The sequence below is a fragment of the Petromyzon marinus genome (assembly GCF_048934315.1).
Source record: "Petromyzon marinus isolate PM22_M1 ecotype Great Lakes invasive population chromosome 67 unlocalized genomic scaffold, UKy_Petmar_22M1.pri1.0 chr67_unloc.4, whole genome shotgun sequence".
Lineage (NCBI taxonomy): Eukaryota > Metazoa > Chordata > Hyperoartia > Petromyzontiformes > Petromyzontidae > Petromyzon > Petromyzon marinus.
Window position 1 is genome coordinate 1,043,640 of NW_027422594.1, and position 14,885 is coordinate 1,058,524.

The 14,885-nt window shown below is 56.2% G+C and overlaps 2 protein-coding genes across 2 annotated transcripts in view; one reads left to right on the forward strand and one right to left on the reverse strand.

Annotated features, from left to right (window-relative positions):
- The window catches only part of LOC116958117 (arginine/serine-rich coiled-coil protein 2-like), a 49,916-nt gene extending 40,272 nt beyond the window's left edge, over nt 1-9,644 (reverse strand). The window contains exons 1-4 of the mRNA XM_076058024.1: nt 9,501-9,644; nt 7,009-7,286; nt 2,494-2,544; nt 461-520 (exon numbers count right to left, since the gene is read on the reverse strand). The gene's annotated coding sequence lies outside the window, so the exon portion shown is untranslated. The remainder of the gene's footprint in view (nt 1-460; nt 521-2,493; nt 2,545-7,008; nt 7,287-9,500) is intronic.
- Nucleotides 7,155-14,885, forward strand: part of LOC142907970 (uncharacterized) — a gene marked incomplete at its 3' end in the record, with an annotated part of 70,099 nt that continues 62,368 nt past the window's right edge. The window contains exon 1 of the mRNA XM_076058031.1: nt 7,155-7,307. Within this exon, the coding sequence (XP_075914146.1) occupies nt 7,155-7,307 (153 nt within the window). The remainder of the gene's footprint in view (nt 7,308-14,885) is intronic.

Below are 14,885 nucleotides of genomic sequence, written 5' to 3' on the forward strand. Positions count from 1 at the left end.
AGCCTTAACAGACTGTAGGGGCAAGTGCTGTTAGCGAGCACCTATGAAGGCCGGAACGGTACACGAGGGGGTGGGTGGCCAGCACCACGCCCGACCGCCTTTGTCTCCCCAGTGGCGATGTTTACACACCGCACCAGGTACTCATTTGAGGCTAAGTCGACCTAGGGGAGGCCCGGGACCGGTTCAGTTTATCGCCACACACTCACCCACTCACCCACACACTCACCCACACACTCACCCACACACTCACCCACACACTCACCCACACACCCACCCACACACCCACTCACCCACCAACACACACTCACCCACCCACACACACACTCACCCACACACCCACACACTCACCCACACACCCACTCATCCACCCACCCACCCACCCACTCACTCACCCACCCACACACTCACCCACCCACACACCTACCCACCCACTCACCCACACACCCACTCATCCACTCACCTGCGGCTAGGTGAGCGGTGGTCTCTGCTGCGTGAGTGGTGACGTTCCCGTGACCTCGACCTGCCCACCCAACCGGAGGTCAGGGTCAGCGTCTCCACCATCACCATCACCAACATCACCAGTGGCAACATCATCATCAACATCGTCATCATCATCAACATCGTCATCATCGTCAACATCATCACCTTCACCAACATCATCACCTTCACCAACATTATCACCAGCGGCAACATTATCATCGTCAACATCATCATCGTCAACATCAACATCATCAACATCGTCATCATCGTCAACATCATCACCTTCACCAACATCACCATCGTCAACATCACCATCGTAAACATCGTCAACATCATCATCATCATCGTCAACATCATCATCGTCAACATCATCATCGTCAACATCATCATCGTCAACATCACCATCATCATCATCATCGTCAACATCATCATCGTCAACATCATCATCATCGTCAACATCACCATCGTAAACATCGTCAACATCGTCATCATCGTCAACATCATCGTCAAAATCATCATCATCGTCAACATCACCATCGTCAACATCACCATCGTCAACATCACCATCGTCAACATCATCATCGTCAACATCATCATCATCGTCAACATCACCATCGTCAACATCATCATCGTCAACATCATCATCATCAACATCACCATCGTCAACATCGTCAACATCATCAACATCGTCATCATCGTAAACATCATGACCATCACCAACATCACCATCGTCAACATCAACATCGTCATCATCATCACCATCGTCATCATCGTCAACATCATCACCTTCACCAACATCATCACCTTCACCAACATCACCATCGTCAACATCACCATCGTCAACATCACCATCGTCATCATCATCAACATCGTCATCATCGTAAACATCGTCAACATCGTCATCATCGTCAACATCGTCATCATCGTCAACATCGTCACCTTCACCAACATCACCATCATCAACATTATCATCATCGTCAACATCACCATCGTCAACATCATCATCGCCAACATCACCATCGTCATCATCGTCAACATCATCAACATCGTCATCATCGTCAACATCATCAACATCGTCATCATCGTCAACATCATCACCTTCACCAACATCACCATCGTCAACATTATCATCGTCAACATTATCATCATCGTCAACATTATCATCATCGTCAACATCATCATCGTCAACATCATCATCGTCAACATCACCATCGTCAACATCGTCAACATCATCAACATCGTCATCATCGTAAACATCATCACCATCACCAACATCACCATCGTCAACATCACCATCGTCAACATCACCATCGTCAACATCACCATCGTCAACATCACCAGCAACATCATCATCGTTAACATCATCACCATCACCAACATCACCAGCGGCAACATCATCATCACCACCACCATTACCAACAACATCAACATCACCGAATGGTGGTTGTTGTTGTGTGAGTAGGTGAGTAGGTGAGTTTGTGGGTGAGAGTGTAGGTGAGTGTGGTGTGTAGGTGAGTGTGTAGGTGAGTGTGTAGGTGAGTGTGTAGGTGAGTGAGTGTGCAGGTGAGTGAGTGTGTGGGTGAGAGTGTAGGTGAGTGTGTAGGTGAGAGTGTAGGTGAGAGTGTAGGTGAGAGTGTAGGTGAGTGTGGTGTGTAGGTGTGTAGGTGAGTGTGTGGGTGAGAGTGTAGGTGAGTGTGTAGGTGAGTGTGTGAGTGGGTGAGTGTGTGAGTGTGTAGGCGAGTGTGGGTGAGAGTGTAGGTGGGTGTGTAGGTGAGTGTGTAGGTGAGTGTGTAGGTGAGTGAGTAGGTGAGTAGGTGAGTGTGTGAGAGTGTGGGTGAGTGTGTAGGTGAGAGTGTAGTGTGTAGGTGGGTGTGTAGGTGAGTGTGTAGGTGAGTGTGTAGGTGTGTGAGTAGGTGTGTAGATGAGTGTGTGAGTGTGTAGGTTAGTGTGTAGGTGAGCGTGTAGGTGTGTAGGTGAGCGTGTAGGTGTGTCGGTGAGTGAGTAGGTGATTACCTGGATCTGTGAGATTTGCTACGTGAACGTTTCCTCTTGTGGGTCTTTCTCCTGACGCGCACACAAACACTCACCGTTACTCACCATCACTCACCATCACTCACTCACCAATCCACTCATCCACGCACCTACCCACACACTCACACTGACCCACTCACCGACCCACCCACCCACACTCACTCTGACTCACACGGACTCACCCACCCCCCACAACACCCCACCCCCCACACCCACTGACACAACAACCGCCATTCGCCACCAAGTGGTGGTGACGTCACCACGACGCTTGTGCCAGGCTATGTGCACCCTGAGGCCACGTGAAGTGTCGAACGCCCGCTGGCAGGAGGTCACGGGGCAGACCCAGGTGCCACGGGTCGACTGACTGAGACGATTGGCTGATGCACCACCTGTGCCCCCTACTGTGCCAACCTGCTGTGCTTTAGCCACCCGGCGCTCCGCTCGTTGTTGTGAGCGTTGCTCCTCCGCCCTCCGTTGTTGTTGGAGGGCGACTGCCTCCAACTGCCCAGTAGCGTCCTTCACGAGCCTCCTCCACAGAGGCCGATCTTGACACCGCTGGTACCAGTCATCGGCCAAGTCCACTCAGCTCCACGTCCTCCTGTACCACATCACTCCATCTCTTCTCTAGCCCGTGCCGCGCCCGTTTTGCCCCCTCGATCCGCCCGAACAAAAGCTGTTTCGGCATGCGGTGGCTGGGCATGCGGGCTACATGACCCAGCCAACGCAGCCTTGCCTGCCGGAGGAGCTCACCGATGGGACTTTGTCCAGATCTTTCAAGGATTTGTGAGCTCCTCACACAATCCAGTCTGGTTAAACCCAGGATGGATCGTAGGCAGGCCAGCCTGAATGTTTCTAACCGGCGAAGATGTTCCATTAGGGGGGGTCCACGTTTCGCAAGCGTAGAGAAGGGAGGGAATGACCGTGGCCAAGAAGACCTGAAGCTTAGTACGGAGCGACAGACCAGGTAGCTTCCACACAGCGTGACGCAACCGATGAAAAGATATTGCCGCTCGACTGATTCGGAGTGAGACCTCTGCTGTTAAACTGGAGCCGGTCATAAGCACACTGCCCAGGTATGAGAAACTCTCCACTCTCTCCACATCTGCCCTATCACCAATTGGGAGTTGTGGGGGTGGAGTGTCTGATGGTACAAAATACCCAGGCAGGTGCTTAGTTTTGGTGGGGCTGATGGTAAGTCCCCACCTCTTAGTGGCAAGCTACAGTTTCAGCAGCAGCACCTCCAACTCCTCCTCCGAGTGAGCAGCAATTACCAGATCGGCATTCTTAACGGGGTTGACCAATTGGGAGTCATCCCTTGACCGCACCCGGGCATCGATTAGCCTCCCATTATATCTGTACCAGATGGAAATTCCTCCAGTAGAGATATGGAAGGCTTCACGAACTACGTGGTCAAAATAGATGTTAAATAATGTGAGAGCCAGAGGACATCCCTGTTGCACCCCAAGGTGTACAGGGAATGGCTCTGACTCCCGGCCACTTAGTTTTATCCGGGCCAGCTCACCATCATGAAGGTCCTTAATGATCGTGAGCAGAGTGTCAGGGACTCCAAAAGCATTAAGAACAACCCAGAGCCCAGGCCTACTGATGGTATCATAGGCCTTGACCAGGTCAATGAAGCAGAGATGTAGGTCGTTGGAATTCCCTACACCTCTGCTGTAGCAGACGGACAGAAAATATGGCATCTGTGCAGGACCGCCCTTTCCTGAAACCGCATTGGGGCTCCGCAAGCCTCTCCTCAGCGTGCCTGGCAAGGCGATGCTGAATAATCCTTGCCAGGACCTTTCCCGGCACACTGAGGAGTGAGATGCCCCTGTAGTTGTTACAGCCTGTGCGGTCCCCCTTCTTAAAGAGGGGGGCCACCAGGGCATCCTTCCAATCCTGCGTAACCCGTCCAGTGGTCCAGACTGTTGTTAGGATGTCATATAGGGCAGTCTGTGCACAAACACCAGCCTCCCTCAGCATTTCGCTTGGGTGATCATCTCTGCCCGGTGCCTTTCCTAGTCTCAGACTACGGATCGCCCTCAGTACTTCCTCAACAGATGGCACCTCAGCCAGCCACCCACAGGGGGTGACTTCTTCCAATATTTGAGGCACCGCAGCCTCAGCAGGGTCATCCCCAGCTTGTCCTACGTTGTTTTCCTGGCTGAGGGATTTCCCCTCCCCCAGGATCTCACAGAAATGCTCAGCAAATCTGCAAACCTGTTCCTGGGGGTCAGAGATTGGATCACCGTTCTTTCCCCTAATGATGGTAATAGGTGTGGCGCTGCAGGTTACTTTTTTGATGGAGTTAAATAGAGTTTTGTGATCGTGGGCCACTGAGGCAGACTCCATCTCCTCAGCAACCCGCGACCACCACCCATCCTTGCAGCGCCTCACGGCTCTCCGAACCTTTGAGCGAAGGCTGCGGTAAGCCTCCTAAATTCTCTGACGTGAGATGCTGTAGCCGATGAGAGTGGTCCTGTCGCTTTTTCTCAGCCAGCTTGACCACCTCCTCTGTCAGCCAGGGTCCCTGGGGAGGTCTGGACCGCGTACCCAAAGCAGCCATTGCAGCTGCATGAGCCACAGTCTAAACCTCGCCCATTTCCCCTCGACATCAGGAGGAGTGGGGGACGATGCCAACCCCAGCCGCAAGCAATGATACAATTCTCGCTTGCAACTTTCATCAGCTAGCTGAGACCATGCCACTAAGGGTTTGAATGAGGTCCTGGGTGTACACCCACCACCGGAGTGGAAGAATAGCAGGTGCATCTTACAGATGACAAGTTGATGGTCAGAGGGCAGATCAGCTCCACGGTAGGTCCTGGTGTCAAGGACATGGGCTCGCATCCGCTGGTCCGTCACTATGTAGTCCAGCAGATGTTCTTGCTTGAATCCCGGCATGCATCCATGATGTTGTGTGGATGCGCCGATGCCGGAACAGCGTGTTGGTAATTACAAGCCCATGGGTTGCACAAAAATCTAGCTGCCTCCTACCGTTGTTATTGAACTGTTCTGGCCCATGCCTTCCAATCACTCCAGACCAGGTGCCAGCATCATGACCAACTCGGGCATTGAAGTCACCCAAACAAGATGAGTCTATCCCGAGGGGCCACTTTAGCCAGCACCTGTGACAGGAGGTCATAGAAGGCATCTGACTCATCGGCCTTACCTGCATCCCTCCACGGATGTTCGTCTTCGGTGGGGGCATAAGTAACCACGACCACCACCCCTCGCCTCCGGTTGATGGGAAGGCGAGCCCAAAGTAGCCTGGGGCTTACAGCTTCCCACACCTCACCGCCACGCTCCCACACCCCCTTCATTCTTTTGTTCAGAGAAGAGCCACTCGCTGTTGTTTGGCAGTCTCCTGCCCCGAGTAGAGGACTGTCCACCCTTCATGGTGGCAGGAGCCAGAGCCGGTCCACCGGACCTCCTGAATGCCACGGAGATTTAGGCGGTACCGGTCCAGCTCCCGACAGAGGAGTGGCAGCCTCTTCTCCGCAGTGAGCGTTCGAACATTCCACGTGGCCACACAAAGTGGCTTTTTGCTGTTTCTGGAGGAGCCCCGAGGGTAGAGATTCAATCTCCTGGCTCCGCCAATTGGGGTTTGGCCAGGAGACGTCATAGACGCCTGTCCCCCCGGGGCCTCCGGCACAAGCTTATTACGTTTTTTGCACCCACCCACCCACTCACTTTGACCTACCCACCCACCCACACTGACCCACCCACTCACACTGACCCACCCACTCACACTGACCCACCCACTCACACTGACCCACTCACTCACACTGACCCACCCACTCACACTGACCCACTCACTCACACTGACCCACCCACTCACTCACACTGACCCACCCACTCACTCACACTGACCCACCCACTCACACTGACCCACTCACTCACACTGACCCACTCACTCACTCACACTGACCCACTCACTCACTCACTCACACTGACCCACTCACTCACACTGACCCACTCACTCACTCACACTGACCCACCCACCCACTCACTCTGACCCACCCACTCACTCACACTGACCCACCCACACAACCACTCACTCACTCACACTGACCCACCCACCCACTCACACTGACCCACCCACTCACTCACACTGACCCACTCACTCACACACTGACCCACCCACACAACCACTCACTCACTCGCTCTGACCCACCCACCCACTCACACTGACCCACCCACTCACTCCGACCCACCCACTCACTCACACACTGACCCACCCACACAACCACTCACCCACTCACACTGACCCACCCACTCACACTGACCCACCCACACAACCACTCACACTGACCCACCCACCCACTCACTCACACACTGACCCACCCACACAACCACTCACCCACTCACACTGACCCACCCACCCACTCACACACTGACCCACCCACTCACTCACACACTGACCCACCCACACAACCACTCACTCGCTCGCTCTGACCCACCCACCCACACTCCCACCCACACCCTCCCCCCGCCCACCTATCCCTGGAGCGTGACGTGGAGCGTGCCCGCGAGTGGGAGCGTTTGCCACGTGACGTCACCCTCACGGACGCCTCTCTCCCCCCCTCCTCCTCCTCCTCCTCCTCCTTCCTGTGGCTCCTCCTCCGCTCTCCATCACCGCGTTGATGCCGCTGGTGATTGTGGCCGCCGCCGCCGCCGGCCGTGGCTTTGCCGCCGTTGCCACCGCCGCTGCCGCCGGATCTCCCGCCGGTAACGGCGGCCGCCGCCTCTCCCCAAGGAGGCTGCAGCCGGACGTCCTGTGCCGGGACAAGCGTGCCGTCTTTCTCACCGGGGACGCGGAGCGGGGAGGGGAGGGAGGGGAGGGAGGGAGGGGGAGGGGGGGGGGCGGTGTGGCCGGCACAACAACGGTGACGGCAAGGCAGCGGCGGCGACAGCGTTAGTGGTGGCCGGCGCCGCTCCCCCACCCACACACCACCACCCACGCACCACCACCCACGCACCACCACCCACCCACCACACACCCACCGCCACCCACCCACCGCCACCACACACCCACCACCACCACACACCCACCACCACCACACACCCACCACCACCACACACCCACCACCACACACCCACCACCACCACACACCCACCACCACCACACACCCACCACCACACACCCACCACCACCACCACACACCCACCACCACCACACACCCACCACCACACACCCACCACGCACCCACCACACACCCACCACCACACACCCACCACCACCCACCCACCACCACCCACCACCACACACCCACCACCACCCACCCACCACCACCCACCACCACACACCCACCACCACCACCCACCACACACCCACCGTCACACACCCACCACCACCCACCCACCGCCACCCACCACCACCCACCCACCACCACCCACGCACCACCACGCACCACCGTCACACACCCACCACCACCCACCCACCACCACCCACCCATCGCCACACACCCACACACCCACCACCACCACCCACCACCACACACCCACCACACCCACCGTCACACACCCACCACCACCACACACCCACCACCACCCACCACCACCCACCCACCACCACACACCCACGGCAGCCCCACACGCACCACCAGCTACAGCAGCTACAGCAGCTACAGCACCATAAGCTACAACAGCTACAGCAGCTACAGCTACAGCACCATAAGCTACAACAGCTACAGCAGCTACAGCTACAGCACCATAAGCTACAACAGCTACAGCAGCTACAGCTACAGCAGCTACAGCTACAGCAGCTACAGCTACAGCAGCTGCAGCACCTTAAGCTACAGCAGCTACAGCAGCAGTTACAGCACCACCAGCTACAGCAGCTACAGCTAGAGCAGCAGCAGCTACAGCAGCTACAGCACCATAAGCTACAACAGCTACAGCAGCTACAGCTACAGCAGCTACAGCTACAGCAGCTACAGCTACAGCAGCTACAGCAGCTACAGCTACAGCAGCTGCAGCACCTTAAGCTACAGCAGCTACAGCAGCAGCTACAGCAGCAGTTACAGCACCACCAGCTACAGCAGCAGCTACAGCAGCGTGGGTGGCTAAGTGCATGAATGACTGAGTGAGTGAGTGACTGAGTGACTTAGTGAGTGAGTGACTTAGTGAGTGACTTAGTGAGTGAGTGACTTAGTGAGTGAGTGACTGAGTGAGTGCGTGGGTGAGTGACTGAGTGAGTGCGTGGGTGAGTGACTGAGTGAGTGCGTGGGTGAGTGACTGAGTGAATGGGTGGCTGAGTGACTGAGTGAGTGCGTGAATGACTGAGTGAGTGAGTGACTGAGTGAGTGACTGAGTGAGTGAGTGACTGAGTGACTGAGTGAGTGAATAAGTGAATGGGTGGCTGAGTGACTGAGTGAGTGAATGAGCGACCTAGTTCGTGAATGACTGAATGGGTGTGGCTGGGTGAGCGAGTTAAACGGGTGCGCCATGAAGAAGGGATGGTGCCCGAAACGTCGGCTGTTCTACACGGGGGTGGCCCAAAAGTCAGGACACATTTATTCTAATACTGGCACGGGAAAAATTAAGACGATAATTGGCTGTTATTTAAGTTGACATTGAAACCAAAACTTGTCCAAAACCCAACCAGTCCAGAAGTAAATTAAAAAGCTCCCCACCCATGTCTCCTGTCTCCCCCCCGTGTCTCCCCCACGTGTCTCTCCCCCGTGTCTCTCCCCCGTGTCTCTCCCCGTGTCTCTCCCCGTGTCTCTCCCCCGTGTCTCCCTCCCCCCCGTCCGTGTCTCCCCCCCGTGTCTCCCCCCGTGTCTCTCCCCCGTGTCTCCCTCCCCCCCCGTCCGTGTCTCCCCCCCCGTGTCTCTCCCCCGTGTCTCTCCCCGTGTCTCTCCCCCGTGTCTCTCCCCCGTGTCTCTCCCCGTGTCTCTCCCCCGTGTCTCACCCCCGTGTCTCACCCCCGTGTCTCCCTCCCCGTGTCTCCCCCGTGTCTCCCCCCGTGTCTCCCCCCCGTGTCTCACCCCGTGTGGTGAGCAGCTGTCACCGCGTGTGGAAGTCACGGAAGTCTCCCTCCGTTCACCACCGCCACCGCCAACGTTGTTGCTTCTGCTGCTGCTGCTGCTGTTGTTGTTGTTGCACTGACAAATTATTACACCAAATGTTAGACCACCCTGGTAACCGTGTAGCTAACCACCCCGGTAACCGTGTAGCCAACCACCCTGGTAACCGTGTAGCTGACCACCCTGGTAACCGTGTAGCTAACCACCCTGGTAACCGTGTAGCTAACCACCCGGGTAACCGTGTAGCCAACCACCCTGGTAACCGTGTAGCTACCCACCCTGGTAACCGTGTAGCTACCCACCCTGGTAACCGTGTAGCTAATCACCCTGGTAACCGTGTAGCTAACCACCCTGGTAACCGTGTAGCTACCCACCCTGGTAACCGTGTAGCTACCCACCCTGGTAACCGTGTAGCTAACCACCCTGGTAACCGTGTAGCTAACCACCCCGCTAACCGTGTAGCTAACCACCCTGGTAACCGTGTAGCTACCCACCCTGGTAACCGTGTAGCTAACCACCCTGGTAACCGTGTAGCTAACAACCCTGGTAACCGTGTAGCTAACCACCCTGGTAACCGTGTAGCTAACCACCCTGGTAACCGTGTAGCTAACCACCCTGGTAACCGTGTAGCCAACCACCCTGGTAACCGTGTAGCTAACCACCCTGGTAACCGTGTAGCCAACCACCCTGGTAACCGTGTAGCTGACCACCCTGGTAACCGTGTAGCCAACCACCCTGGTAACCGTGTAGCTAACCACCCTGGTAACCGTGTAGCTAATGACCCTGGTAACCGTGTAGCCAACCACCCTGGTAACCGTGTAGCTACCCACCCTGGTAACCGTGTAGCTAATGACCCTGGTAACCGTGTAGCTAACCACCCTGGTAACCGTGTAGCTAACCACCCTGGTAACCGTGTAGCTAACCACCCTGGTAACCGTGTAGCCAACCACCTTGGTAACCGTGTAGCTACCCACCCTGGTAACCGTGTAGCTAACCACCCTGGTAACCGTGTAGCTAACCACCCCGCTAACCGTGTAGCTAACAACCCTGGTAACCGTGTAGCCAACCACCCCGGTAACCGTGTAGCTAACCACCCTGGTAACAGTGTAGCTAACCACCCTGGTAACCGTGTAGCTAACAACCCTGGTAACCGTGTAGCTAACCACCCTGGTAACCGTGTAGCTAACCACCCTGGTAACCGTGTAGCTACCCACCCTGGTAACCGTGTAGCTAACCACCCTGGTAACCGTGTAGCTGACCACCCTGGTAACCGTGTAGCTAACCCCCCTGGTAACCGTGTAGCTAACCACCCTGGTAACCGTGTAGCTAACCACCCTGGTAACCGTGTAGCTAACCACCCTGGTAACCGTGTAGCTTACCACCCTGGTAACCGTGTAGCTACCCACCCTGGTAACTGTGTAGCCAACCACCCTGGTAACCGTGTAGCTAACCACCCTGGTTACCGTGTAGCTAACCACCCTGGTAACCGTGTAGCTAACCACCCTGGTAACCGTGTAGCTACCCACCCTGGTAACCGTGTAGCCAACCACCCCGGTAACCGTGTAGCTAACCACCCTGGTAACCGTGTAGCTAACCACCCTGGTAACCGTGTAGCTGACCACCCTGGTAACCGTGTAGCTAACCCCCCTGGTAACCGTGTAGCTAACCACCCTGGTAACCGTGTAGCTACCCACCCTGGTAACCGTGTAGCCAACCACCCTGGTAACCGTGTAGCTAACCACCCTGGTAACCGTGTAGCCAACCACCCTGGTAACCGTGTAGCTGACCACCGTGGTAACCGTGTAGCTAACCACCCTGGTAACCGTGTAGCTAACCACCCTGGTAACCGTGTAGCCAACCACCGTGGTAACCGTGTAGCTAACCACCCTGGCAACCGTGTAGCTACCCACCCTGGTAACCGTGTAGCTAACCACCCTGGTAACCGTGTAGCTACCCACCCTGGTAACCGTGTAGCTAACCACCCTGATAACCGTGTAGCTAGCCACCCCGGTAACCGTGTAGCTAACCACCTTGGTAACCGTGTAGCCAACCACCCTGGTAACCGTGTAGCTAACCACCCTGGTAACCGTGTAGCTACCCACCCTGGTAACCGTGTAGCCAACCACCCCGGTAACCGTGTAGCTAACCACCCTGGTAACCGTGTAGCTAACCACCCTGGTAACCGTGTAGCTAACCACCCTGGTAACCGTGTAGCTACCCACCCTGGTAACCGTGTAGCTAACCACCCTGGTAACCGTGTAGCTGACCACCCTGGTAACCGTGTAGCTAACCCCCCTGGTAACCGTGTAGCTAACCACCCTGGTAACCGTGTAGCTAACCACCCTGGTAACCGTGTAGCTACCCACCCTGGTAACCGTGTAGCTAACCACCCCGCTAACCGTATAGCTAACAACCCTGGTAACCGTGTAGCTAACCACCCTGGTAACCGTGTAGCTAACCACCCTGGTAACCGTGTAGCTAACAACCCTGGTAACCGTGTAGCTAACAACCCTGGTAACCGTGTAGCTAACAACCCTGGTAACCGTGTAGCTAACCACCCTGGTAACCGTGTAGCTAACCACCCTGGTAACCGTGTAGCTAACCACCCTGGTAACCGTGTAGCCAACCACCCTGGTAACCGTGTAGCTAACCACCCTGGTAACCGTGTAGCCAACCACCCTGGTAACCGTGTAGCCAACCACCCTGGTAACCGTGTAGCTAACCACCCTGGTAACCGTGTAGCTAACAACCCTGGTAACCGTGTAGCCAACCACCGTGGTAACCGTGTAGCTAACCACCCTGGTAACCGTGTAGCTAACCACCCTGGTAACCGTGTAGCTACCCACCCTGGTAACCGTGTCGCTAACCACCCTGGTAACCGTGTAGCTAACCACCCTGGTAACCGTGTAGCCAACCACCCTGGTAACCGTGTAGCTAACCACCCTGGCAACCGTGTAGCTAACCACCCTGGTAACCGTGTAGCTAACCACCCTGGTAACCGTGTAGCTAACCACCCTGGTAACCGTGTAGCTAACCACCCTGGTAACCGTGTAGCTAACCACCCTGGTAACCGTGTAGCTACCTACCCTGGTAACCGTGTAGCCAACCACCCTGGTAACCGTGTAGCTACCCACCCTGGTAACCGTGTAGCTACCCACCCTGGTAACCGTGTAGCTAACCACCCTGGTAACCGTGTAGCTAACCACCCTGGCAACCGTGTAGCTACCCACCCTGGTAACCGTGTAGCTAACCACCCTGGTAACCGTGTAGCTAACCACCCTGGTAACCGTGTAGCCAACCACCCTGGTAACCGTGTAGCTAACCACCCTGGTAACCGTGTAGCTAACCACCCTGGTAACCGTGTAGCTAACCACCCTGGTAACCGTGTAGCTAACCAGCCTGGTAACCGTGTAGCTACCCACCCTGGTAACCGTGTAGCTAACCACCCTGGTAACCGTGTAGCTAACCACCCTGGTAACCGTGTAGCTAACCACCCCGGTAACCGTGTAGCTAACCACCCTGGTAACCGTGTAGCTACCCACCCTGGTAACCGTGTAGCTAACCACCCCGGTAACCGTGTAGCCAACCACCCTGGTAACCGTGTAGATAACCACCCTGGTAACCGTGTAGCTGACCACCCTGGTAACCGTGTAGCTAACCACCCTGGTAACCGTGTAGCTAACAACCCCGGTAACGTTGTATCTAACCACCCTGGTAACCGTGTAGGTAACCACCCTGGTAACCGTGTAGCTAACCACCCTGGTAACCGTGTAGCCAACCACCCTGGTAACCGTGTAGCTACCCACCCTGGTAACCGTGTAGCTAACCACCCTGGTAACCGTGTAGCTGACCACCCTGGTAACCGTGTAGCTACCCACCCTGGTAACCGTGTAGTCAACCACCCTGGTAACCGTGTAGCTACCCACCCTGGTAACCGTGTAGCTAACCACCCTGGTAACCGTGTAGCTAACCACCCTTGTAACCGTGTAGCTAACCACCCTGGTAACCGTGTAGCTAACCACCCTGGTAACCGTGTAGCTAACCACCCTGGTAACCGTGTAGCTAACCACCCCGGTAACCGTGTAGCTAACCACCCTGGTAACCGTGTAGCTACCCACCCTGGTAACCGTGTAGCTAACCACCCTGGTAACCGTGTAGCTAACCACCCTGGTAACCGTGTAGCTAACCACCCTGGTAACCGTGTAGCTAACCACCCTGGTAACCGTGTAGCTAACCACCCTTGTAACCGTGTAGCTAACCACCCTGGTAACCGTGTAGCTAACCACCCTGGTAACCGTGTAGCTAACCACCCTGGTAACCGTGTAGCTGACCACCCTGGTAACCGTGTAGCTACCCACCCTGGTAACCGTGTAGCTGACCACCCTGGTAACCGTGTAGCTAACCACCCTGATAACCGTGTAGCTAACCACCCTGGTAACCGTGTAGCTAACCACCCTGGTAACCGTGTAGCTAACCACCCTGGTAACCGTGTAGCTAACCACCCTGGTAACCACGGTGGTAACCAGGAGGAGGAGGAGGTGAAGGAGGTGGAGGAGGAGGTGGTGGAGAAGGAGGTGGAGCAGGTGGTGGCGGACGAGGAGGAGGTGGAAGAGGAGGTGAAGGTGGAGGAAGAGGAGGTGGAGGTGGAGATGGTGGAGGTGGACGAGGAGGTGGAGGAGGTGGAGGAGGTGGTGGAGGTGGACGAGGTGGACGTGAAGGTGGAGGAGGTGGAGAAGGTGGAGGAGATGGTGGAGGTGGACGAGGTGGAGGAGGTGGAGGAGGTGGTGGAGGTGGAGGAGGAGAAGGAGGTGGTGGTGGAGGTTGAGGTGGACGAGGAGGAGGTGGAGAAGGTGGAGGAGGTGGAGGAGGTGGAGGAGGTTGAGGTGGACGAGGAGGTGGAGGAGAAGGTGGAGGAGGTGGAGGAGGTGTTGGTGGAGGAGGTGGAGAAGGTGGAGGAGGTGGAGGAGAAGGTGGAGGAGGTGGAGGAGGTGGAGGAGGTGTTGGTGGAGGTGGAGAAGGTGGAGGAGAAGGTGGAGGAGAAGGTGGAGGTGAAGGTGGAGGAGGTGGAGGAGGTGGAGGAGGTGGACGAGGAGGAGGTGGAGGAGAAGGTGGAGGAGGTGGAGGAGGTGGAGAGGAGGAGGAGGAGGAAGGTGGAGGAGAAGGTGGAGGAGAAGGTGGAGGAGAAGGTGGAGGAGGTGGAGGAGGTGGAGGTGGACGAGGAGGAGGTGGAGGAGAAGGTGGAGGAGGTGAGGTGGTGTGGAGGAGGTGGTGGAGGGTGAGGTGGACGAGGAGGTGGAGGAGTAAGGTGAGAGAAGGTGTGGTAAGGAGAAGAGTGGAGGAGGCTGG